At 48.7% G+C, this 27,240-nt stretch overlaps 1 protein-coding gene and 2 pseudogenes across 1 annotated transcript; all 3 read left to right on the top strand.

The window, feature by feature from the left end:
- Window positions 1-6,306: 6,306 nt before the first annotated feature.
- On the top strand, window positions 6,307-7,192 carry LOC123169215 (zinc finger protein 36-like). Its single transcript, XM_044587057.1, has one exon. The coding sequence runs from the start codon at window positions 6,407-6,409 to the stop codon at window positions 7,046-7,048; it is 642 nt and encodes a 213-aa protein (XP_044442992.1). The 5' UTR covers window positions 6,307-6,406; the 3' UTR covers window positions 7,049-7,192.
- A 270-nt stretch (window positions 7,193-7,462) lies between these two features.
- On the top strand, window positions 7,463-23,332 carry LOC123170928 (uncharacterized; annotated as a pseudogene).
- A 1,546-nt stretch (window positions 23,333-24,878) lies between these two features.
- LOC123170927 (uncharacterized) lies at window positions 24,879-26,318 on the top strand (annotated as a pseudogene).
- Window positions 26,319-27,240: the final 922 nt, after the last annotated feature.

The following is a 27,240-nucleotide window of genomic DNA, read 5'->3' as shown; positions in this document are numbered from 1 at the left end:
CGCGTGCGCCTGCGCCGACCACGGCACCGGGATGCGGTGCGGGTCAATGTGCCAGCCGTGTGGGAGGTTAACTCGACCACGACAGCGGTTGGCGGTAGTGCCAGTGCCAGCGGGCTTGGTGCACTAGGATGGATAGCCGGTCCCATGACCGGCGACCACTAGCCGCACGCGGATCCATCGCGTATGCTGACGGGGCGGCGGCGGCGGCGGCGGTGGAGGTGGAGGCAGCGCGCGGGATGAGTTGGCGCCGACGTCAAGTTTGCCCTTGCTCTTGCCAAAGATACCCAGGGCTAGCGTTTGCGTCGTCGATGGTGAGGGGAGAGTGTGGCCAGATGTGGACGGGGAAGATAAGTGGATGAGCCTACCGCCCCCTCCCCCCCTGCACGCTTGCATTAAAAAAGACGAGCATGTCGAAGGCTTCTAGACGCTGCCATGCGTCCCCGGGTTAGGTGGATGCATTGATTACGACCGCGTAGGGTACTTGTGCGGCTGACATGCGGGTCCGAGACGGACACCGAGCGGACAACATGGACGCAAATCGGACGAAAATTTGGACAGCAAATGCGTCCGGACGGACATCAAGCAGACGACTTTTGGGTTTGGTTCATCGCGTATGGCTGGTGTTTTTGTCCGTTTAGACACGTTTTGCGTCCAAACGGACGCTCGCGGACAATTTGGATCAACACGTTGGGGTTGCTCTAATCTATGTCAACAACTGCTTGTTGCAAGGGACTAATTGGCGTCAAAGCTCTTTGATGCTTGCTCATGTGTTGATATCTACTTCAAATTAATGGCTTGGTTCGTTGGAGCAAATGGGTTTAACCCAAAGTTTTAAAATGTTTTTTTACTGATTTGGGCTGGAGAGTTTGGTTTATATAAATTTGGATTGTGTTGGTAAGTTTTATTAGTTTGCATGGTCTAGGTCTTAAACCTTTTCCTAGCCGGCTTGACTGTTCGTTGATGAGCATTTTTTTCAGAAGTTTTACCGAACATTGAATGGCAGATCTGAACATTTTTATCAAATACTTTTGCTGGAATTTTCGTTTTTTACTTCCCTTTGTCATATCTTTTAGGATTTTTATCTTTTTAGGAATGTTGGCTCGTGGTCCATCAGGGCATTGGGAGTTGACAGGCCCACCTATAAGAGAGTGGATCGCTCATGCGTGATTTTCTTGGGTCCACACTCAGACGAACGTGACACTCATATATTGATTTATGTGTTACACATGAGAATACCACAACAACCCACAAAACAATTTAGTTCACCTCATAGATAGATATTGCCTCTATCGACCAAGAGCGAAGCCAACAAAAAGGAAAAATCATCAGTGCAATTAAAAGTCAGCTTAACTCATGTGAAACACGCAATGAAGCCAACAACTATAATATAATGTTGGACAAAAAGGAAGGCTTAACTCATGTCTGAACGATGGCGCGGCAAAGCGCGCGTCACCCTCTAGTGTTGTACAAATCCAAGCAAAAGTTATCACTGAAGATAATGTGGTAAAACGCAAAATGTTTTTGGAGGAAAAAAACGTTTCTCAGTTGGCAATAATATCCCTAAAGCTATGGTGGATGATGGAGAGTTTTTGTTCTTCTTTGTGAATATTCTAAAATTCTTATCATGCGTATGCACGCGGAGAGTTGCTATAATAGACTCCATAGGGCGAAGGCAACTGACGTTCTAGAAGTAAAATTTGGTGAAAAATGATAATCTCAAAAAGAAAAAAAAAAGGTTCCATGCATGAGAGCAACTCCAAGCACGGACTATGATAAAAAAAATCCAAGCACGGACCACGTATCCTTTGTGTCTGCGCGCACACAAAAAACACATCCCAACCATAGACTTGTTTTCATCCCTTTTGTGACGCGTGGACCATTTTTGCCCCAAATATAGGTCTAAGTTGGGCCTTAAACGGACACAAACCGGGCATTTCTGCGTCCACCTCGTTCGTTTCTGTCCGCCGCATGTGAGGGCTAGCCCATCTGTCATCCAAACATTCCTCAAAAAAAAAAAATCTGTCATCCAAACGCGAGGGACCCACTCACACACCCATCCCTTTCTCTCCTCCTTTTCATTTTTTCTTCCCCACCAAAGTCGGTGCAGAGGGCAGATCACAGAGAAAGAGAGTCGCCGGGGACAGGCGGGCGCCGCCACGGGGTGGACCAACACCTAAAGATGCGGGCGCCACCAGGGCCAAGGGGCATGGAGGAGGCCCCAAGGTGCAGCGGCGCGAGTGCGCGACCCCATCTCCGGCACCCCTCCTAGAGGGACGAACGGTGGCCTGAGGGCGGATGGAGGAGGGCCGCGCACGAGCAACGCGGGAGCTGCGGCACGAGCGGCGGCCTCGGGGCGGATGGAGGAGGGCCTGACCACGAGACTGACGGCGGCGATGGCACCGTTCGTGGGCACGCCGGGCCCCGGCTGAAGCCACTGGCTGCAGTACAGCTCCTTGTGCCGGGCGGGCAGCATGTGGTGCATGTCACCGAGGTCGCCGAACCTGCTGCTAGAGAGGGATGGCGCCGCCCGCCGCCGGTGCGGTCACGGTCCACCCTGCGAGGTCCACCAGGCGTACTGTGCGATAGGGCATGGGCCGAGGTGAACTAAGGCACGAGCGCGACCGGGCCGGCGGCAATCCTCGCTGGGAGCTCACGAAGCCCCGGCTGTTTGACGATATACCCTAGCGCACAAATCCCCAGATAGGTCCGCACCGTTGGGTGCATCGCCCGTGTCCACTTGTCTGGTAGTGTCAGTTTGTCCGTTGCCGACCAAATAAATAAAAAATAAATAAAATCCGTGTCTGTTTGGCTCAACCGTTTGGAGTTGCTCTGATGACCCACAGAGTTGTGGCATCTGATGGAAAAAATGTAAGCCTGGCCATCTGATTATACAAGATAGCTACTTCAAGGCTGCTAATCAAGCACGCTGGATCTGCGCTCCATTGCCTAGTTCTTTCGCTCACAATGCAAGTGGTGTACTTTAAGCTTGTTTATCCAGAAAATGCTGGCTCGAATTCCACAACGTCACTTTTGCTTGTGCTGACGCCTGACAGGGACGTGGTGGGAGTGGGAACTAGTGGGCACTCATGCTGGACTGCGCTTCGGTGCCTTAAGGCACCTACCTTTTTGCCTATGACATGTGGGCTCAACAGATCGCCAGCCCATATGTCAGGGACCTAAAGGCAGGTGCTTTTACGGCACTGAAGCTACGTTCACTCATACTCTATTCGGTATAAAGTTGAATGCTTTTTTATACAAGTTAATTTGACAAATATGATTTTCGTTATACATGTTGTTCGATACGTACATACTCACATTTGCACGGAAAAACTAAGTACAGAATATTGCTATGATCTCGCATCTCTTTATGTTGTTGGAGCTTGGACCTAGTATTAGAACAAGTGGCAGAGAATTTGCTATTACCCCATCTAATTCGTTTTTGCTATTGCCCACACTGTTATTTCTCGCTCAACAAACAAAATTATCCTTAATCAGATGAAGTTTTCTATTTACCTTTCAAGCTAATATACAATTTTTTACCATGGTAATCTAGTTAAGACATGGCTAGCGGCCCGGCTGAAAAAAAATCGACTTCTATTCACAAGAAAAAGAAAACTACATTGACTTTCTCGCATATACTATAGTATATTCTCTGCATTTGTAGAACTAACTTTAAAAAGGCCCTCGCGAAAAAAAAAACATTAAAAAGGCGAGTACGCATAGACTGTAAGTGAGTTCTCCTTCATTACCTGTGTTTATCGGAGAAGAAGAGAGTGAGGCACGCAAAGAAAGAAACTGGTCTTTCCGTTTATGCACGAGTAATACACTGTACTCTCTTCGTATCTAAATATAAGACGTTTTTACGGTTCAAACAAAATACTTATACGACATTTAGTTGTCAGGTCAGAAACAAGTGGAGCTAATCAAAGCTAACCGCAGGTCAAGTCCTCAGTCAAAATCCAGTCCAGGTACACGCATCTGCATATTTTATCCCGGGCGCCGGAAAAGCAGCATGGAACACGTGCGCGTTTACTTCTTTCCTTTTCAAGAGTGTGCACCCAGTATTGTGTGTCGGACCTTCCTTCTCCCAGTTGATCCGGTTTTTGCCATTTCCGGGAAGTTGCAGGACAGGAGGAAAAGTCGGTGAGCGGAGCAAGTTGGCCAACGGTTTGACAGGAACACTCAAATTACCGTTAACTGGTGGGTCTCGCTGACGTCGACACACGTCAGCGTTAGATGGGACTACATGCCAAGATGTGGACGTATACGCATGGATGTCTGGTGTACCTCACGCCGTCACTCTCATTTTCCCCTAAGGGTCTCTAGTCAGTTTTTGTTTGCGAGGTGGTCTCTAGTTAGTTTAGAGCATCTTTAGACTTTAGCAGCTAGTGTATACTTGGTTGTTTAAATTTCAAATACTCCTTTCGTTTCTAAATATATATCTTTCTAGAGATTTCAACAAGTAATTACATGCGAAGCAAAATGACTAAATCTACACTTTAAAAATATGTCTACATACATCCTTATGTTGTTGTCCATTTAAAATGTCTAAAAAAACTTATATTTAGGAACGGAGGGAGTAGATAATACTTCAAAAGAACTTTCTCGCAAAATCTCACTGTTTTCTAGCAGATTGTCTATCTATGTATTTCCATATTCTATCTCCTATATTTTGGAAATATCTTATACTCCCTCCGTCCATGAATAAGTGTACATCTAGTTTTCATTCTAAGTCAAAGTTTTAAAATTTTGACCAACTTTATAGAAAAAAATAGTATCATGTATGACATTTATTGGTATATTATGAAAGTACATTTCAAAACGAATCTAGCGATACTAATGTAGTGCCATAAATGCTGCTACTTTTTTCTATAAAGTTGGTCAAAGTTTTAAAACTTTGACTTAGGACAAAACCTAGATGTACACTTATTCACGGACGGAGGGAGTAACTATCAATTCAACCAAGGGCAGCCAATTCGAAACGCATGCGCATGGAGGCGGCAAGATCCGACACTTAGGGTCATAGGCATATGGCGACGGCTGGCTACTGCTCTCCCTCATCGCTGACCCTCCCTCTTATGTCCAAACAAGACGAACGATGCTGACTTCTCGGGGGTGATTTGGCATTGCCTAGTTCTCCATCTTTAAATCGTGGCAGAAGCGGGCCTCGGAAAAGAGTAGCTGCAATTTTGACGTCGCTAAGGCATCATCAAAGTTTGAGCGACATCGAGGTGATTTTGGATGATCTCCAGGTATGTTCGAAAAATAGCAACACACGGGTAGGCATCGCCTTGAATTCATCTTAATAGTGAGAGCAATAGAAATTGCGGCAGTAAAATATAGGCTGTTGTCAAAATTCAGGATGAATGTTCATTGGACGGTTGAAGTTAAATTATTTAATTTTAACGGAATTCTACTTTTTTTTTCCCACGTGTTGCTGTTTTTCTTTACATTAATCAACTCATCGAACATCTTTCATATGGATTACCCCATTTAGCAGAAAATCAATAAGGTCATCTTAAGATACTGATATATGATACTATGCAGTACGGCGATAGTATCATATGCATGAAACGAGCTTATGATGCTACCCACTACGAGGCAACCTTAGACGGCTAAAGTTAAATTGTTCAATTTTAAGCGAATTCCAGTTTTTACCCATAATTAATTTTATTATTTTTTACATTAATTAACTCATTCAACATTTTCATATGGATTACCCCATTTAGCAAAATACAGTATTAAGCTGTCTTTACCCATCAGTTATACTATATACAAGATGTAAAAGATGTATGCTCCAATGGAGTGAGCCCAAAAATCCAAACCGAATCTTCATGTGTGAAGACAGGAGATCTTCAAGCTCCTCATTGCTGAATAGTAATCGGGGCGTTGGTTTACCGGTTGCCGCATGCATGCTGGCCTGCGTGCCATGGCGTCGGGAAGTACCGTAGCTCTAGTCCAGTGTGCGTACACACGCCGCCTGCTTGGCAAATCCCGCACGTGTGCTCAGCTCAGGTGCCGCGCCAACCACTCACGTACCAGCTGCCGCAAAGATATACTCTACGTAGTGGATACACTATTTTATGTGGCAAGTTGGCCGTCGCGCGAACCAACGCCGTAGCAACGGCCAGGCCAGTGCGTGCGCGACGTTGACCGCTCGCCATGTTTGACTCACCATCTCGCCACTGCCTGCGACTTCTTCACTTCTTCTCATGTCCTCATCATCACGCCGCTTTTCCCACCCCCACTTCCGAGCCCTATATATACCCGCCCGGCTGGCGCCATCCTCATCCTCACCAAGTCCAAAGTTCCAAACCAAACCAACGAATCCTTCCTTCTGCTACCTGCCTACGTGATCAGCAGTCAACAATCGACCCAGCTTCCAGCGCTCGATCGATCAGCAGCCATGGTTGCCACCGCCATGCAGGCCCTCTTCGACCAGCCCGAGCTCTCCCTCTCCCTCTCCCTGGTCCCCGCCGCCGCGCCGGCGCTCAACAAGGACGACTACCTCGCCATCTGCCTCGCCGCGCTCGCCAAAAGCGGGCAGCAGGCGCAGATGATGGAGGGGCAAGCGAGAGCGTGGCGCCCGGCCCCCGCGCCGGCGCAGGAGCTGCGATTCAGCTGCGCGGTCTGCGGGAAGGCGTTCGCGTCGTACCAGGCGCTCGGCGGGCACAAGTCCAGCCACCGCAAGCCGCCGCCCACCGGAGAGCGGTGCGTCGTTGCGCAGGCGTCCGCGGGTGCTGGGTCGGAGGCGAGCGCGGCGGCGTCCTCGGGCGGGAGCAGCGGCGGGCCGCACCAGTGCACCGTCTGCGGGCGGGGCTTCGCGACCGGGCAGGCGCTCGGAGGGCACAAGCGGTGCCACTACTGGGACGGCACCTCCGTGTCCATGTCCGTGTCCGTCTCCGTGTCGGCGTCGTCGTCCGCCGTGCTGAGGAACTTCGACCTGAACCTGCTGCCGATGCCGGAGAACGCCGGGTTGAAGAGGTGGGCCGAGGAGGAGGAGGTGCAGAGCCCTCTCCCCGCCAAGAAGCTGAGGCTTTTGCTGTAAATAAAAAAAGAGAGATGGCCAATGCTCAACCGTCCCTTGATTGATTTGTTCCATTTGTTGAATTCGATTAGGTATCACCATGATTTGTTGATTTGTTGCATTTACAAGGACACAAAGAAATGAAAAGTATGGGCTTAATTAACCTCTCCACGTCAACCGATTCTGAAATAGCGTCAGACATTCACATTACTCGACCTAGCTATATATGGCAGCCTGAATTAGTAGGCAATTAGCTAGCGCAGTCTGTAGATGTTGGGTTCGGATCGGAACTTCGGATGAGATGCTCTTCTTCGTCGTCGATTACGACTTGGACTGGATGTTCCCCTCTACTGATAAATCAATCTCCCGCCACCAGACCAGCGTCACTTCAGAATCCAATCTTCCGAATTCCGATTAGGCTGATCAGGATCAGCGATGGGCGGCAGGTCCGGGGAGGGGTCCTCCTCCACGTCGTCTAAACGGCGGCGGCGGGAGTGGGACTGCGACTGCGATTGCGCCGCGCGTAGCAGGCCACGGCGGAAGCAGCACCTTTATTTGGCGCTGGATGACTCGACGGGCGGCTACAGCATCTACAAGCTTGACGCCGACGACATCTCGGACGACTCAGGAAGAGGAGGAGAGCGTGAGCTTCCCGGGCCCGCTGCCATCCGGATGAATTCGCCGGCGTGCGGCCCCATGGACTTCGCCGCTCTGGCCGCCGGCATCTTCGCCGCCCCCGACCCACGTTATTACCACTCCGGCGACCGCGACTACGCTCCCCCAACCATCGTCTACAACACGTGGACCGCTGCCGTGGCCGCGGCCCCGCCCCTTCCGTCTGGGGTCCCTGCCTTGGGGGCCGCCATGGCTGCCGGTGGAAAGCTATACGCCTTGACAAATCAGGTGCTCAGCTTGCAGGCCCTGTCGTCGTGGGCTCCCATCGACGATAGATTGAGCGATCAAGAGAGGGATTGGATATGGAACACCGTGCCGTCGCCGCCTCCGTGCAGTGGGCTGGATGTCGTCGCCTACGCGCTGCACCCGGACGGACGCACCATCTTCATGTCCACCGCCTCCGCTACCCATTGCTTGGACACCAGCAGCGGCTCGTGGAAGGAGCTCGGGGACTGGGTGCTGCCATTCAAAGGCCAGGCATACTTCGACGCCTACCAGCTGGACGCGTGGGTCGGGATCCATCACAAGGAGGAAGGAAGGATACGTCTGCTGCTGCCCTGTCGCCTCCCGCGGCGCCACCGCCGGCCGGCCGCCGGGTTGCAGGATGCTCAAGGAGAAGCTGTTCCGCCACAACAATGAGGAGACATGGGTGACCGGCGGCCGGTACCTGAAGACCACCCTTAGGCCAACTCCAACGCGCGACCTCAAACAGACGTCCGTTTTGCCCGAATTCTGTCCGTTTGGATAGGGCAATGGGGTCGTGTTCGGGCCATTACTCGGATGCGGTGGCCGTGCGCCAAATGCGCGGACGCATCCCGGCCGCATCCTGTCCGCATCCTTTTTCAAACGCAAATTTTCGAAACCATGCCCTAGTTCAGGCCAGCAGCCCTAGTTCACGCCAGCAACACAGCCAGCGGCCCCTACACGTCCTCGCCGGCAACACAGCCAGCCTACAAAACGAATAGTTTTGTCGCCGGTAACACAGCCGGCCCTCAAAATGAATAGGTTTCTCGCCAGCACACAGCCAGCGGCCGGCACCCATGCCAGCCTAAAAAAACGGCCACGGCCGAAGAGACAACCTAGTTCAGGCCGTCGGCGTCGAACATCTCCTTCTACCTGGCCTCGAACCAGCACCTCGTCTTCTCACTCATCTCTGTCAAGTCCATGCTCATGATCGCTAGGGCCACCTCCTTTGCTTTGGTTGCGGCATTGGTGGCCTCAATGTCGAGCTGCCTCTGCCTGGCCGTGACATTGGCGGCCTCGATGTCGAGCTGCCTTTGCCGGGACGCCTCCTCCATGTCGATCTTCCTCTTGTTGCCCGCCTCCTCCATCTCAAGCTTCTTCCTTTGAAGCTCTAGGTATTGCTTCATTTGCTCATCCTTACTTTGTCGTTTTTTCTCGTTCCTCAGATCCTTTTGAGACATCATGCCGTGCAAAGTCTCATGCAAGGCCATGGATGACGCGTCACGTATGTCGTCCACCTTGGTGTTGGTCTTGCCCCTCGGCCTCTTCAACGCCTCACCATCTCCACCTCCGGCCAACGCGGCCGTCTTTTTGCCTCTCTTCCTTTGAAGTTCACGGTATTGATCTTTCAACTTAGGGCAATTGTTGATGATCGTCCAACAATGCGTAAGAGTGAATGACTTGTCATTGTGCCGGGCCTTGAATGCTTCCAAAGATTGAAATGCCTACACGACCAACAACAATTGAACATGCAAACATATAAAGGCCGAAGTCTCGTGGCTGTAGCAACAAAAGAACTTGGATGAGGAGAGCATACCATGTCCATAATGCCGAGACCACTCACGGGCCGTGCTTCAACACTCTCAAGTGCGGCACAATACTTGTTGCATTCTTGTTGGATGAACAACCACCTCTTTTGAATCGAGGTGATGCCACGGTCGCTCGTAAATTGGTAGGGCGCAAACAACTTTCTTTCATGGAATATTTTGTGAACTCTTGTCCAAAAACAAGTCCCTTTTGTTGCGCACTGGTCCTCGGATCTTGACTAATCTCCATCCAACATTGGCAAATCAAATTGTCCTCTTCTTGTGAGTATGAACCCGTACGAATGCTCTTCTTCCTCTCCTGTGAAGGAAATATGCCCTAGAGGCAATAATAAAGTTGCTATTTATATTTCCTTATATCATGATGAATGTTTATTATTCATGCTAGAATTGTATTAACCGGAAACTTAGTACATGTGCAAATACATAGACAAACAGAGTGTCACTAGTATGCCTCTACTTGACTAGCTCGTTGAATCAAAGATGGTTAAGTTTCCTAGCCATAGACATGAGTTGTCATTTGATTAACGGGATCACATCATTAGAGAATGATGTGATTGACTTGACCCATTTCGTTAGCTTAGCACTTTATCGTTTAGTATGTTGCTATTGCTTTCTTCATGACTTATACATGTTCCTATGACTATGAGATTATGCAACTCCCGAATACCAGAGGAACACTTAATGTGCTACCAAACGTCACAACATAACTGGGTGATTATAAAGGTGCTCTACAGGTGTCTCCGATGGTACTTGTTGAGTTGGCATAGGTCGATATTAGGATTTTTCACTCTGATTGTCGGAGAGGTATCTCTGGGCCCTTTCAGTAATGCACATCACTATAAGCCTTGCAAGCAATGTGACTAATGAGTTAGTTACGGGATGATGCATTACAGAATGAGTAAAGAGACTTGCCGGTAACGAGATTGAACTAGGTATTGAGATACCGACGATCAATGAAGGAAATATGCCCTAGAGGCAATAATAAAGTATTATATATTTCCTTATATCATGATAAATGTTTATTATTCATGCTAGAATTGTATTAATCGGAAACACAATACATGTGTGAATATATAGACAAACAGAGTGTCACTAGTATGCCTCTACTTGACTAGCTCGTTAATCAAAGATGGTTATGTTTCCTAGCCATAGACATAAGTTGTCATTTGATTAACGAGATCACCTCATTCGGAGAATGACGTGATTGACTTGACCCATTCCGTTAGCTTAGCACCCGATCGTTTAGTATGTTGCTATTGCTTTCTTCATGACTTATACATGTTCCTATGACTATGAGATTATGCAACTCCCGTTTACCGGAGGAACACTTTGTGTGCTACCAAACGTCACAACGTAAATGGGTGATTATAAAGGTGCTCTACAGGTGTCTCCAAAGGTACTTGATGGGTTGGCGTATTTCGAGATTAGGATTTGTCACTCCAATTGTCGGAGAGGTATCTCTGGGCCCACTCGGTAATGCACATCACTATAAGCCTTGCAAGCATTGTGACTAATGAGTTAGTTGCGGGATGATGTGTTACGGAACGAGTAAAGAGACTTGCCGGTAACGAGATTGAACTAGGTATCGAGATACCGACGATCAAATCTCGGGCAAGTAACATACCGGTGACAAAGGGAACAACGTATGTTGTTATGCGGTCTGACCGATAAACATCTTTGTAGAATATGTGGGAGCCAATATGGGCATCCAGGTCCCGCTATTGGTTATTGACCGGAGAGATGTCTCGGTCATGTCTACATAGTTCTCGAACCCGTAGGGTCCGCACGCTTAACGTTACGATGACAGTTTTATTGAGTTTTGATGTACCGAAGGAGTTCGGAGTCCCAGATGAGATCGGGGATATGACGAGGAGTCTCGAAATGGTCGAGACGTAAAGATCGATATATTGGACGACTATATTCGGACTTCGGAAAGGTTCCGAGTGATTTGGGCATTTTTCAGAGTACCGGAGAGTTACGGGAATTCGTATTGGGCCTTAATGGGCCATACGGGAAAGGAGAGAAAGGCCTCAAAAGGTGGCCGCACCCCTCCCCATGGTCTGGTCCGAATTGGACTAGGGAAGGGGGCGCACCCTTCCTTCTTTCTCCTTCCCCCTTCCCTTCTCCTACTCCCACAAGGAAAGGAGGAGTCCTACTCCCGGTGGGAGTAGGACTCCCCCCCTATGGCGCGCCTCTCCCCTTGGCCGGCTGCCTCCCCCTTGCTCCTTTATATACGGGGGCAGGGGGGCACCCCACAGACACAACAATTGATCCTTGAGATCTCTTAGCCGTGTGCGGTGCCCCCCTCCACCATATTACACCTCGATAATACCGTTGCGGAGCTTAGGCGAAGCCCTGCGTCGGTGGAACATCATCATCGTCACCACGCCATCGTGCTGACGAAACTCTCCCTCAACACTCGGCTGGATCGGAGTTCGAGGGACGTCATCGAGCTGAACGTGTGTAGAACTCGGAGGTGCCGTACGTTCGGTACTTGATCGGTCGGATCGTGAAGACGTACGACTACATCAACCGCGTTGTGATACCGCTTCCGCTGTCGGTCTACGAGGGTACGTGGACAACACTCTCCCCGCTCGTTGCTATGCATCACCATGATCTTGCGTGTGCGTAGGAAAACTGTTGAAATTACTACGTTCCCCAACAGTGGCATCCGAGCCTGGTTTTATGCGTTGATGCTATGCACGAGTAGAACATAAGTGAGTTGTGGGCGATATAAGTCATACTGCTTACCAGCATGTCATACTTTGGTTCAGCGGTATTGTGAGATGAAGCGGCCCGGACCGACATTACGCGTACGCTTACGCGAGACTGGTTTCACCGTTGCGAGCACTCGTTGCTTAAAGGTGACCGGCGGGTGTCTGTCTCTCTCACTTTAGTTGAACCGAGTGTGGCTACGCCCGATCCTTGCGAAGGTTAAAACAGCACCAACTTGACAAATTATCATTGTGGTTTTGATGCGTAGGTAAGAACGGTTCTTGCTAAGCCCGTAGCAGCCACATAAAATATGCAACAACAAAGTAGAGGACGTCTAACTTGTTTTTGCAGGGCATGTTGTGATGTGATATGGTCAAGACATGATGTGTTGTATGAGATGATCATGTTTTGTAACCGAGTTATCGGCAACTGGCAGGAGCCATATGGTTGTCGCTTTATTGTATGAGATGCAATCGCCATGTAATAGTTTTACTTTATCACTAAGCGGTAGCGATAGTCGTAAAAGCAATAAGTTGGCGAGACGACAACGATGCTACGATGGAGATCAAGGTGTCGCGCCGGTGACGATGATGATCATGACGGTGCTTCGGAGATGGAGATCACAAGCACGGTGCTTCGGAGATGGAGATCACAAGCACAAGATGATGATGGCCATATCATATCACTTATATTGATTGCATGTGATGTTAATCCTTTATGCATCTTATCTTGCTTTGTTTGACGGTAGCATTATAAGATGATCCTTCACTAAATTATCAAAGTATAAGTGTTCTCCCTGAGTATGCACCGTTGCGAAAGTTCTTCGTGCTGAGACACAACATGATGATCGAGTGTGATAGGCTCTACGTTCAAATACAACGGGTGCAAAACAGTTGCACACGCGGAATACTCAGGTTAAACTTGACGAGCCTAGCATATAACAGATATGGCCTCGGAACACGGAGACCGAAAGGTCGAGCGTGAATCATATAGTAGATATGATCAACATAGTGATGTTCACCATTGAAACTACTCCATCTCACGTGATGATCGGACATGGTTTAGTTGATATGGATCACGTGATCACTTAGAGGATTAGAGGGATGTATATCTAAGTGGGAGTTCTTAAGTAATATGATTAATTGAACTTAAATTTATCATGAACTTAGTCCTGATAGTATTTTGCAAATTATGTTGTAGATCAATAGCTCGCGTTGTTGCTTCCCTGTTTTATTTTTGATATGTTCCTAGAGAAAATTATGTTGAAAGATGTTAGTAGCAAATATGCGGATTGGATCCGTGATCTGAGGATTATCCTCATTGCTGCACAGAAAAATTATGTCCTTAATGCACCGCTAGGTGACAGACCTATTGCAGGAGCAGATGCAGACGTTATGAACGTTTGGCTAGCTCAATATGATGACTACTTAATAGTTTAGTGCACCATGCTTAACGGCTTAGAATCGGGACTTCAAAGACGTTTTGAACGTCATGGACCATATGAGATGTTCCAGGAGTTGAAGTTAATATTTCAAGCAAATACCCGAGTTGAGAGATATGAAGTCTCTAACAAGTTCTATAGCTAAAAGATGGAGGAGAATCGCTCAACTAGTGAGCATGTGCTCAGATTGTCTGGGTACTACAATCGCTTGAATCAAGTGGGAGTTTATCTTCCACATAAAATAGTGATTGACAAAATTCTCTAGTCACCATCACCAAGTTAGTAGAACTTCGTGATGAACTAAGTATGCAAGGGATGACGAAAGTAATTCCCGAACTCTTCGTGATGCTGAAATCGACGAAGGTAGAAATCAAGAAAAACATCAAGTGTTGATGATTGACGAGACCACTTCAAGTGTTGATGGTTGACGAGACCACTAGTTTCAAGAAAAGGGCAAAGGGAAGAAGGGGAACTTCAAAAAGAACGGCAAGCAAGTTGCTACTCAAGTGAAGAAGCCCAAGTCTGTACCTAAGCCTGAGACTAAGTGCTTCTACTGCAAAGGGTCTGGTCACTGGAAGCGGAACTACCCCAACTATTTGGTGGATAAGAAGGATGGCAAAGTGAACAAAGGTATATTTGATATACAGATTATTGATGTGTACTTTACTAGTGTTTATAGCAACCCCTCGGTAATTGATACTGGTTCAGTTGCTAAGAGTAGTAACTCGAAACGGGAGTTGCAGAATAAACAGAGACTAGTAAAAGTGAACAAAGGTATATTTGATATACAGATTATTGATGTGTACTTTACTAGTGTTTATAGCAACCCCTCGGTAATTGATACTGGTTCAGTTGCTAAAGAGTAGTAACTCGAAACAGGAGTTGCGGTATAAACAGAGACTAGTAAAAGGCGAGGTGCCGATGTGTGTTGGAAGTGGTTTCATGATTGGTATGATCATCATCGCACACTCCCTGTACTTTCGGGATTAGTGTTGAAACTAAACAAGTGTTATTTGGTGTTTGCGTTGAGCATGAATATGATTTGATCATGTTTATTGCAATATGGTTATTCATTTAAGTTAGAGAACAATTGTTGTTCTGTTTACATGAATAAAAAACCTTCTATGGTCATACACACCAACGAAATTGGTTTGTTGGATCTCGATCGTAGTGATGCACATATTCATAATATTGAAGCCAAAAGATGCAAAGTTAATAATGATAGTGCAACTTATTTGTGGCACTGCCGTTTAGGTCATATTGGTGTAAAGCGCGTGAAGAAACTCCATACTGATGGGATTTTGGAATCAATTGATTATGAATCACTTGATGCTTGCGAACCATGCCTCATGGGCAAGATGACTAAAACGCCGTTCTCCGGAACTATGGAGAGAGCAACAGATTTGTTGGAAATCATACATACTGATGTATGCGATCCGATGAGTGTTGAGGCTCGTAGTGGGTATCATTAATTTCTGACCTTCACAGATGATTTGAGTAGATATGGGTATATCTACTTAATGAAACATAAGTCTGAAACATTTGAAAAGTTCAAAGAATTTCAGAGTGAAGTTGAAAATCATCGTAACAAGAAAATAAAATTCCTACGATCTAATCGTGGAGGAGAATATTTGAGTTACGAGTTTGGTCTACATTTGAAACAATGTGGAATAGTTTCGCAACTCACGCCACCTGGAACACCACAGCATAATGGTGTGTCCGAACGTCATAACCGTACTTTATTGGATATAGTACAATCTATGATGTCTCTTACCAATTTACCACTATCGTTTTGGGTTATGCATTAGAGACAGCTACATTCACGTTAAATAGGGCACCATCAAAATCCGTTGAGACGACGCCTTATGAACTGTGGTTTGGCAAGAAACCAAAGTTGTCGTTTCTTAAAGTTTGGGGTTGCGATGCTTATGTGAAAAAGTTTCATCCTGATAAGTTCAAACCCAAATCGGAGAAATGTGTCTTCATAGGATACCCAAAGAGGACAGTTGGGTACACCTTCTATCACAGATCCGAAGGCAAGACATTCGTTGCTTAGTATGGATCCTTTCTAGAGAAGGAGTTTCTCTCGAAAGAAGTGAGTGGGAGGAAAGTAGAACTTGATGAGGTAACTGTACCTGCTCCCTTATTGGAAAGTAGTTCATCACAGAAATCTGTTCCTGTGACTCCTACACCAATTAGTGAGGAAGTTAATGATGATGATCATGTTACTTCAGATCAAGTTACTACCAAACCTCGTAGGTAAACCAGAGTAAGATCTGCACCAGAGTGGTACGGTAATCCTGTTCTGGAGGTTATGTTACTAGACCATGACGAACCTACGAACTATGAAGAAGCGATGGTGAGCCCAGATTCCGCAAAATGGCTTGAGGCCATGAAATCTGAGATGAGATCCATGTATGAGAACAAAGTGTGGACTTTGGTTGACTTGCCCGATGATCGGCAAGCAATTGAGAATAAATGGATTGTCAAGAGGAAGACGGACGCTGATAGTAGTATCACTATCTACAAAGCTAGAATTGTCGCAAAAAGGTTTTCGACAAGTTCAAGATGTTGACTACGATGAGAGTTTCTCACTCGTATCTATGCTTAAGTCTGTCTGAATCATGTTAGCAATTGCCGCATTTTATGAAATATGGAAAATGGATAAACAAAACTGCATTCCTTAATGGATTTATTAAAGAAGAGTTGTATATGATGCAACCAGAAGGTTTTGTCAATCCTAAAGGTGCTAACAAAATATGCAAGCTCCAGCGATCCATCTATGGACTGGTGCAAGCATCTCGGAGTTGGAATATACACTTTGATAAGTTGATCAAAGGATATAGTGTTATACAGACTTGCGGTGAAGCATGTATTTACAAGAAAGTGAGTGGGAGCACTACAACATTTCTGATAAGTATATGTGAATGTCATATTGTTGATCGGAAATAATGTAGAATTATTCTGCAAAGCATAAAGGAGTGTTTGAAAGGAGTTTTTCAAAGAAAGACCTCGGTGAAGCTACTTACATATTGAGCATCAAGATCTATAGAGATAGATGAAGACGCTTGATAAGTTTTTCAATGGGTACATACCTTAACAAGATTTTGAAGTAGTTCAAAATAGAACAGTCAAAGAAAGAGTTCTTGCCTGTGTTACAAGGTGTGAAATTGAGTAAGACTCAAAGCCCGACCACGGCAGAAGATAGAAAGAGAATGAAAGTCATTCCCTATGCCTTGGCCATAGGTTCTATAAAGTATGCCATGCTGTGTACCAGATCTATTGTATACCCTCCACTGATTTTGGCAAGGGAGTACAATAGTGATCTAGGAGTAGATCACTGGACAGCGGTCAAAATTATCCTTAGTGGAATAAGGATATGTTTCTCGATTATGGAAGTGACAAAAGGTTCGTCGTAAAGGGTTACGCCGATGCAAGTTTTGACACTAAATCTAGATGACTCTAAGTCTCGGTCTAGATACATATTAAGAGTGGGAGCAATTAGCTAGAGTAGCTCCGTGCAGAGCATTGTAGACATAGAAATTTGCAAAATACTTACGGATCTGAATGTGACAGACCCGTTGATTAAAATTATCTCACAATCAAAACATGATCACATAGTACTCTTTGGGTGTTAATCACATAGCGATGTGAACTAGATTATTGACTCTAGTAAACCCTTTGAGTGTTGGTCACATAGAGATGTGAACTATGTGTGTTAATCACATGGTGATGTGAATTATTGATGTTAAATCACATGGCGATGTGAACTAGATTATTGACTCTAGTGCAAGTGGGAGACTGAAGGAAATATGCCCTAGAGGCAATAATAAAGTATTATATATTTCCTTATATCATGATAAATGTTTATTATTCATGCTAGAATTGTATTAACCGGAAACATAATACATGTGTGAATATATAGACAAACAGAGTGTCACTAGTATGCCTCTACTTGACTAGCTCGTTAATCAAAGATGGTTATGTTTCCTAGCCATAGACATAAGTTGTCATTTGATTAACGAGATCACCTCATTCGGAGAATGACGTGATTGACTTGACCCATTCCGTTAGCTTAGCACCCGATCGTTTAGTATGTTGCTATTGCTTTCTTCATGACTTATACATGTTCCTATGACTATGAGATTATGCAACTCCCGTTTACCGGAGGAACACTTTATGTGCTACCAAACGTCACAACGTAAATGGGTGATTATAAAGGTGCTCTACAGGTGTCTCCAAAGGTACTTGTTGGGTTGGCGTATTTCGATATTAGGATTTGTCACTCCAATTGTCGGAGAGGTATCTCTGGGCCCACTCGGTAATGCACATCACTATAAGCCTTGCAAGCATTGTGACTAATGAGTTAGTTGCGGGATGATGTGTTACGGAACGAGTAAAGAGACTTGCCGGTAACGAGATTGAACTAGGTATCGAGATACCGACGATCAAATCTCGGGCAAGTAACATACCGGTGACAAAGGGAACAACGTATGTTGTATGCGGTCTGACCGATAAAGATCTTCGTAGAATATGTGGGAGCCAATATGGGCATCCAGGTCCCGCTATTGGTTATTGACCGGAGAGATGTCTCGGTCATGTCTACACAGTTCTCGAACCCGTAGGGTCCGCACGCTTAACGTTACGATGACAGTTTTATTGAGTTTTGATGTACCGAAGGAGTTCGGAGTCCCGGATGAGATCGGGGATATGACGAGGAGTCTCGAAATGGTCGAGACGTAAAGATCGATATATTGGACGACTATATTCGGACTTCGGAAAGGTTCCGAGTGATTCGGGTATTTTTCGGAGTACCGGAGAGTTACGGGAATTCGTATTGGGCCTTAATGGGCCATACGGGAAAGGAGAGAAAGGCCTCAAAAGGTGGCCGCACCCCTCCCCATGGTCTGGTCCGAATTGGACTAGGGAAGGGGGGCGCACCCTTCCTTCTTTCTCCTTCCCCCTTCCCTTCTCCTACTCCCACAAGGAAAGGAGGAGTCCTACTCCCGGTGGGAGTAGGACTCCCCCCCTATGGCGCGCCTCTCCCCTTGGCCGGCTGCCTCCCCCTTGCTCCTTTATATACGGGGGCAGGGGGGCACCCCACAGACACAACAATTGATCCTTGAGATCTCTTAGCCGTGTGCGGTGCCCCCCTCCACCATATTACACCTCGATAATACCGTTGCGGAGCTTAGGCGAAGCCCTGCGTCGGTGGAACATCATCATCGTCACCACGCCGTTGTGCTGACGAAACTCTCCCTCAACACTCGGCTGGATCGGAGTTCAAGGGACATCATCGAGCTGAACGTGTGTAGAACTCGGAGGTGCCGTACGTTCGGTACTTGATCGGTCGGATCGTGAAGACGTACGACTACATCAACTGCGTTCTGATAACGCTTCCGCTGTCGGTCTACGAGGGTACGTGGACAACACTCTCCCCTCTCGTTGCTATGCATCACCATGATCTTGCGTGTGCGTAGGAAATTTTTTGAAATTACTACGTTCCCCAACAATCAAATCTCGGGCAAGTAACATACCGATGACAAAGGGAACAATGTATGTTGTTATGCGGTTTGACCGATAAAGATCTTCGTAGAATATGTAGGAGCCAATATGAGCATCCAGGTTCCGCTATTGGTTATTGACCGGAGATGAGTCTCGGTCATGTCTACATAGTTCTCGAACCCGTAGGGTCCGCACGCTTAACGTTCTGTGACGATCGGTATTATGAGTTTATGTGTTTTGATGTACCGAAGGTTGTTCGGAGTCCCGGATGTGATCACGGACATGATGAAGAGTCTCGAAATGGTCGAGACATAAAGATCGATATATTGGATGGCTATGTTTGGACATCGGAATGGTTCCGGATGAGTTCGGGCATTTTTCGGAGTACCGGGAGGTTATCGGAACCCCCCGGGGAGTGTATGGGCCTTATTGGGCCTTTGTGGGAGAGAGGAGGAGGCCCCCCCCCCCAAGCTCAATCCGAATTGGGAGGGGGGCCGGCCCCCCCTTTCCTTCCTCCCTCTTTCCTCCTTCCTTCCTCTCCTACTCCTACTTGGAAGGGGGGAATCCTACTACCGGTGGGAGTAGGACTCCCCTAGGGAGCGCCATAGAGAGGGCCGGCCCTTCCCCTTCTCCACTCATTTATATATGGGGGAGGGGGGTGTTGGGAATCGTAGCATAATTTAAAATTTTCCTACGCTCACCAAGATGCATCTATGGAGTCTACAAGCAACGAGGGGAAAGGAGTGCATCTACATACCCTTGTAGATCGCGAGCGGAAGCGTTCCAATGAACGTGGATGACGGAGTCGTACTCGCCATGATCCAAATCACCGATGACCGAGTGCCGAACGGACGGCACCTCCGCGTTCAACACACGTACGGTGCAGCGACGTCTCCTCCTTCTTGATCCAGCAAGGGGGAAGGAGAGGTTGATGGAGATCCAGCAGCACGAAGGCGTGGTGGTGGATGTAGCGGGTCTCGGCAGGGCTTCGCCGAGCTTCTGCGAGACGGAGAGGTGTAGCAGGGGAGGAGGGAGGCGCCCAAGGCGGTAGGTTGCTGCCCTCCCTCCCCCCCCTTTATATAGGCCCCCTGGGGGGCGCCGGCCCTGGAGATGAGATCCAAAGGGGGGGCGGCCAAAAGGGGGGGAAGGGGTTGCCTTGCCCCCCAAGGCAAGGGGGAAGCCCCCCCCCCCCACCCTAGGGTTCCCAACCCTAGGCGCATGGGGGGAGGCCCAAGGGGGGGGCGCCCAGCCCACTAGGGGCTGGTTCCCTTCCACTTTCAGCCCACGGGGCCCTCCGGGATAGGTGGCCCCACCCGGTGGACCCCCGGGACCCTTCAGGTGGTCCCGGTACAATACCGGTAACCCCTGAAACTTTCCCGGTGGCCGAAACTTGACTTCCTATATATAATTCTTCATCTCCGGACCATTCCGGAACCTCTCGTGACGTCCGGGATCTCATCCGGGACTCCGAACAACTTTCGGGTTTCCGCATACATATATCTCTACAACCCTAGCGTCACCGAACCTTAAGTGTGTAGACCCTACGGGTTCGGGAGACATGCAGACATGACCGAGACGCCTCTCCGGTCAATAACCAATAGCGGGATCTGGATACCCATGTTGGCTCCCACATGTTCCACGATGATCTCATCGGATGAACCACGGTGTCGAGGATTCAATCAATCCCGTATGCAATTCCCTTTGTCAATCGGTATGTTACTTGCCCGAGATTCGATCGTCGGTATCCCAATACCTTGTTCAATCTCGTTACCGGCAAGTCTCTTTACTCGTACCACAATGCATGATCCCGTGACTAACGCCTTAGTGACATAGAGCTCATTATGATGATGCATTACCGAGTGGGCCCAGAGATACCTCTCCGTCATACGGAGTGACAAATCCCAGTCTCGATCCGTGCCAACCCAACAGATACTTTCGGAGATACCCGTAGTGCACCTTTATAGTCACCCAGTTACGTTGTGACGTTTGGCACACCCAAAGCACTCCTACGGTATCCGGGAGTTGCACGATCTCATGGTCTAAGGAAAAGATACTTGACATTGGAAAAGCTCTAGCAAACGAAACTACACGATCTTTTATGCTATGCTTAGGATTGGGTCCTGTCCATCACATCATTCTCCTAATGATGTGATCCCGTTATCAATGACATCCAATGTCCATAGTCAGGAAACCATGACTATCTGTTGATCAACGAGCTAGTCAACTAGAGGCTTACTAGGGACACGTTGTGGTCTATGTATTCACACATGTATTACGATTTCCGGACAATACAATTATAGCATGAATAATAGACAATTACCATGAACAAAGAAATATAATAATAACCATTTATTATTGCCTCTAGGGCATATTTCCAACAGGGGGCGCCCCATAGACACACAAGTTGATCATTGTCTTAGCCGTGTGCGGTGCCCCCTCCACCATAATCCACCTCGGTCATTTCGTCGTAGTGTTTAGGCGAAGCCCTGCGCCAGTAGCTTCATCATCACCGTCATCACGCCGTCGTGCTGACGAAGCTCTCCCTCGACACTCAGCTGGATCGAGAGTTCGTGGGACGTCACCGAGCTGAACGTGTGCAGATCGCGGAGGTGCCGTACTTTCAGTACTAGGATCGGTCGGATCGTGAAAACGTACGACTACATCAACCGCGTTGTCATAACGCTTCCGCTTACGGTCTACGAGGGTACGTGGACTACACTCTTTCCTCTCGTTGCTATGCATCACCATGATAGATCTTGCGTGTGCGTAGGAATTTTTTTGAAATTACTGCGTTCCCCAACATTTTGTGCTTTCACTCTTTGGGTGAGCTCGTCGATGAACAATGGCTCGCCCCCAATATCAATGCCTTCTTCTTCATCACCATCACCTTCGCAATAGATGTCATCATCTTCATGCCACGAGTCACCATGGTCGTGGGCCTCATTTCTTCATCGGCAACGAACTGGGCACAACCATCCTGACTTTGGGTCTCGTCGGGATCGTAGGCACCGCCATGCCTACCCTCGTAGATGACATTCTCCATGAACTGGTTGTAGAAGGGGTCGTCGACCGTTGGTGTTGGTGTTGGCATTTCGTCGAACAGGACGCGGGGCGACGGCATGGTGCCCGTAGACGGCGGCCGTGCTTGCTTTCTTTGCATCTCGACGGACGACCGACCGCCGCTGCTGGACCCCGGCGTGCCGTTGAGGTCGATGACGGCCGAGGGGCGCGGGGTGGACGGCGCGATCACGCCAACGTCTGGCGACCCCGAAAAACGGGTCTGGCCATCGTGCCTTGGCGGGAGAAAACCGGGCGACAAAGGCGTTGTCCGCGACGTCGGCGAGGGGCAGTGCTGAGGCCTGGCGACCGACGAGCCTGTGCTCCCCGGGCCGACGGCCGCTCCAGAGAAACCCGCCGGACGACAAAGCCCAAGCATGAGGAGGGCGTGCGCTTTGTTGACGATGTCTTCCTTCTCGTCGACCTCGGCCTTGCGCCACGCGGCCTCCACCGCATTGCGCTCGGTGGCGAACTTGGCAGCGGCGTTCTTGCCCTTGACGATCGCCCTCCGGTTCCTCCTCTTCGCCGATTCCGCGTCCATCTTTGCGAGCTCCGCCGGCGTGCATTCCGACCGCGGCTTCCTCGAACCCTTGGCCGCCTTCTTCTTCACATTTCCGGGCGGGTCGACGGTCTGGTTGCCGGAATTCGGTGGGGCGTCGGCCATGGACAGGGGAGGGTGGTGGGCGGGACGTGAGAGGGTTCGGGGGGAAATGGCGCGAAATGGGGGGACAAGCCCGTCCGCGCGCTGTCCGTTTCACCCCAAAACCGGCCCAAACTTGGATCGGGATGGATCGAAAGCGGATAGAAAACGAACAAAATTCCATTTTCGCTCGCGCGCTGGGCCGTCTGGTTTGTTCGTTTTGCCCCAGACGGACGCATCCGGACAAGATTGGGTCGCGCGCTGGAGTTGGCCTTAGTACATGGGCAACGGCAGGATTTGCCTCGTGGAGAACATCTTGTGTCACGAGAATGTTGTCGACAGCGTCCTCCATGTCACCTTGTTTAGCCTCGAGTATGATCGCGTGGGAGAGGTCCGGACCAAGGTTCAGCCCTGCACCAGGTCCTACGCGGTGTCCAAGAACACCATGTTGTTCTCTCATGCAGCATTCTGGATGTAATTAATTAGGACCAAAGAGCGTGTCCGACAGATCCCAAACTTGATCACACCCTCCTTCTGTTTCTGCGACTGCGCCCGTGCCTGGCCCGTTTAATCCTGGACGGGCCGGGCCGGCCCATCTTGCCAAGTTTGTGGGCCGGCCGGTTGCATTGTCATTTGTCACCCCCGTCAAACATGCACTTATTGACTGCCATCTGGCTACACCTAAAAAAAAGGACTGCCATCTGGCCAAATGTGTGTGGGCCATGGTAGATGAAGAATTAGTCCAGCATACGGTGACCATCAAGACTGATGATGCTCAACTTTGGCTAGTGGAACTACAGGAATCAGCGAATGAAGACCAGTTCACCAAAGCAATAGTAACACTCTGGTCTATGGCGGGTTCGAAGGAAAGCTATACACGAGCAGCAGTACCAGTCGCCGCACTCAACGGTTTGCTTTATTAACAAATATACCTCTGATCTTGAGCTCGTACAAATGAGGCACAGCCGCACAGGTCAGTGAACCGGTCGAGCCACAGGAGCCTTCTAGGCAGCGGACGAACGGGTGGACTGCACCTTCAGCAGGCTGGGCAAAGGTGCATGTGGTCTGAAAGTGGTGCAATCGGGGTGGTTTGCCGTGATTATACTGTTCTTTTTCTGGGTGCGTAAGCGGTGGTGATGCAAGATTTAATTAACCCAGAGACGTTAGAAGCAATGGCTTGCAGCGAAGGACTGTCCTTGGCGCTCGATTTGAATCTTCAGAGAGTTCAGATTGCTACAGATTGTGCCGCGACTGTTAAACCGGTACACTGAAGAACCATATTCAGGCCCAAGCAAAGTGATCGCGTGGATGAGATCAAGACGAAGTTGCAGATGTTTCCATCTTTAAAAATTATCTATGAGACCCGTGAATGTAATCGCGAAGCATCGTATGCTCGCAAAAGCTGCTACCACATTAGATTTTGGCCGCCATCTTTGGCTTACTAGTACACCGGGCCTCATTTGGACTATCGATTTTGAATAAAGCAGCTTTTAGCCCTAAAAAACCCGTCCCTAAGAGCATCTCCAACAGGCGCCCAAAAAGAGCTCCGCGCATTAAAAGTTCGTTTCTTTGGGCGCCCAACAGCTCCAGCAGAAGCTGTAGCGCTAAAAAGTTTTGGGCGCGCGCTGAAAAACGCTATCGCGCGAAGCATATTTTAGGCTCCGGATTACGCGCGCTTCACAATTTGCACTGTCTGCTTTTTGGGCGCGCGTCTTTGGGCGTCTGCTAAAGCAATATTGATCCCGCCGCACTAAAAATGCTAAAGTGGCGCGCTATAACTTTTATTGGGCGCGAGATTTTTGTGCGGCCCTTGGAGATGCTCTAACTAGAGTGCGCCGCGGAGATGGTTGCCGAGTTGGATTCCTCGTCTCAACCGATTCAGATCGATCTTCCTCATCGATCACCAAAGATACTAAACCGATCTTCCTTATCAATTAAGACTCGGATTCCCACAGCTCCCTCTATACAAATCTCCCACCACAAACCAGATCTCCATATTCCAGGTTAGAAATCGCTGGATTAGCGGCGATGGGCAGCGGGCTCGACAAGACTCGCCCCTCCTCGTCGTCTAAACGGCGGCGGCGGCGGCGGAACTATGATTGCGCGGAGAGCAGCCGGAAACGGCGGCGGCGGAGTTCTGATTGCGCTGAGAGTAGCAGCAGGGCTCGGCGCAAGCAGCACCTTTACTTGGCGCTGGACGACTGGGAGGAGGGCTATCACATATACAAGCTCGACGCCGACGAGATCTACTTAGAGGATTGCACGAGCTTCCCGAGCCCACCGCCGCCCGGATATACTCGTCGGTGCATGGCCCCAAGGATTTCGCTGCTCTGGGCACCAACATCTTTGTCGCCCTCAACCTTCGTTACTACTTCGACGACGATGACGCTCCCGCTCCCCCAACCATCGTCTACAACACCAAGACCGAAGCCCTCCGCGTGGGCCCGCCTCTTCCAACCGGGATCCCTGCCTTTTGGGCCGCCATGGCTGCCGGTGAAAAGCTATATGCCTTGACAACTGAGGTGCTCGGCTTGCAGGCCTTGTCGTGGGCTCCCAGCAGCCATCCATGAAACCTACGGGGTGATGAGATGGACTGGTCATGGAAGAGCGAGCCATCACTGCCTCCGTGCAGTGGGTTGGACGTCGTCGCCTACGCGCTGCACCCGGACGGGCGCACCATCTTCGTGTCCACCGTCTCCACTACCCATTCCTTCGACACCGGCAATGGCCTCTGGAAGGAGCTCGGGGACTGGGTGTTGCCGTTCAGAGGACAAGCCTACTTCGACGGCAGCCTGGATGCATGGGTCGGGATTCATCACAAGGGAGAAGGGCACGTTTGCTGCTGCCTGGTCGCCTCCCGCAGCGCCGCCGCCGAGCGGCCACCGGACTGCAGGATGCTCAAGGAGAAGCTGTTCCGCCGCAACAATGAGGAGCCGTGGATGGGTGGCGGCGGGCACATGGGCGCCACTCTCACCTACATGGGCCACAACAGATTTTGCCTCGTCGAGAACATCTTGCGGCACGAGAAGGCTGTCGACAGCATGCTTCATCTCACCTTGTTTGGCCTCGAGTATGATCGCGAGGGAGAGCTCCGGACTGAAGCTCGGCCCTGCACCAGGTCCTATCCGGTGTCCAAGAACACCATGCTGTTCTCTCATGCAGCATTCTGGATGTAACTAATTAGGACCTGACAGCACAGCTGGTTCCTCTTGTAGTATGGATATTGATCGCATCATATTCATACCCTCCTTCAAAACTCCTCTTTGTTTTTTACTGAAGCAGCATTTTGCATCTTCTAGATGGATGCCATCACAGTCAAAATGCAGTTACAGAAGAAGGGTGTGGTCTAACATGCATAAAAGAGGAACCAGCTGTTTGCTGTTGATGTCAGTTCTCTTTCTCATGCATTTTATTCTTTTTCATGTTGCATGTACCGGCCGGTGCTTCTGTGGAAACCACAATGGTGTAATTTATCAGCCTTTTTATGTGGATTAATCTTCAGTTTGTTCAAGTTCAGTTTGATGTCTCGACTCGTGACTTTTTGTTTGTGTGGTGGTGTTCGTTTCATCAGCAACTCATTCTGGCTTCCCTGATTTATTAATTTTATTTGGTTGAATGTAAGTTCTAGTTTCAAAAAAATTGGCTGCTATTTCACCAAAGCCAAGTTTGGCTTTAAAATGAACAAAAAACATAATCTTGTGAGAATTAAAATTGTGGGCTTAGGAAAATGATTTGACCAGACCACAGTATGGTTCCTCTTGTATGCCCATCGTCTCATAATTGGTGTTTTGGTTGTAGTAGTTAGAACCTAATAGCATCTTCAACAGATCTCAATATGGTTCCTCTTGTATGCATATCGTCTCATAATTGGTGTTCTGGATGTAGTTAGAACCTAATAGCATCTTCAACAGATCTCAATATGGTTCCTCTTGTATGCATATTGACCATACCACACCACACCCTCCTTCTGTAACTGTAGATTTTGTTCCTCTTGTAATTAGATGTTCTAGATTTCATTACTCAAAATGCAGTTATAGAAGGAGGATATGGTACACATTTGGGATGCTGGACAACACTACGTCCGTGCTCAATGCCGCCACCACGCCAGGAACTGCCCTCGCCCCTGGTGTCCGTGCCGTCCTCGCCACGGTGGCTGTGCCGTCTCGAGGAGACCTCGGCCCATCCCGGCGAGCTGCCCTAGCTCCGGTGTCCATGCAATGCTCGCCCAGTGGATGCCATCTCGAGGACACCTCGGCCCATCCCAAGTAGCAAACCATCACAAATGAGCAACGCGTTTAAATATGAGTGGCAGGAACAAAATCACTCTAATTGCTTTGTGCATGTTTATCTTCTCTTGTTAGCATTCTGGAAACCAGTGGCGGAGCTATGT

This window comes from Triticum aestivum, chromosome 7D, assembly GCF_018294505.1.
Source record: "Triticum aestivum cultivar Chinese Spring chromosome 7D, IWGSC CS RefSeq v2.1, whole genome shotgun sequence".
Lineage (NCBI taxonomy): Eukaryota > Viridiplantae > Streptophyta > Magnoliopsida > Poales > Poaceae > Triticum > Triticum aestivum.
This window is presented reverse-complemented; position numbering and strand designations above follow the sequence as displayed.

Coding starts and splice junctions, on each gene's coding strand:
- LOC123169215 (XM_044587057.1), top strand. CDS start 6,407: ATGGTTGCCACCGCCATGCAGGCCCTCTTCGACCAGCCCGAGCTCTCC.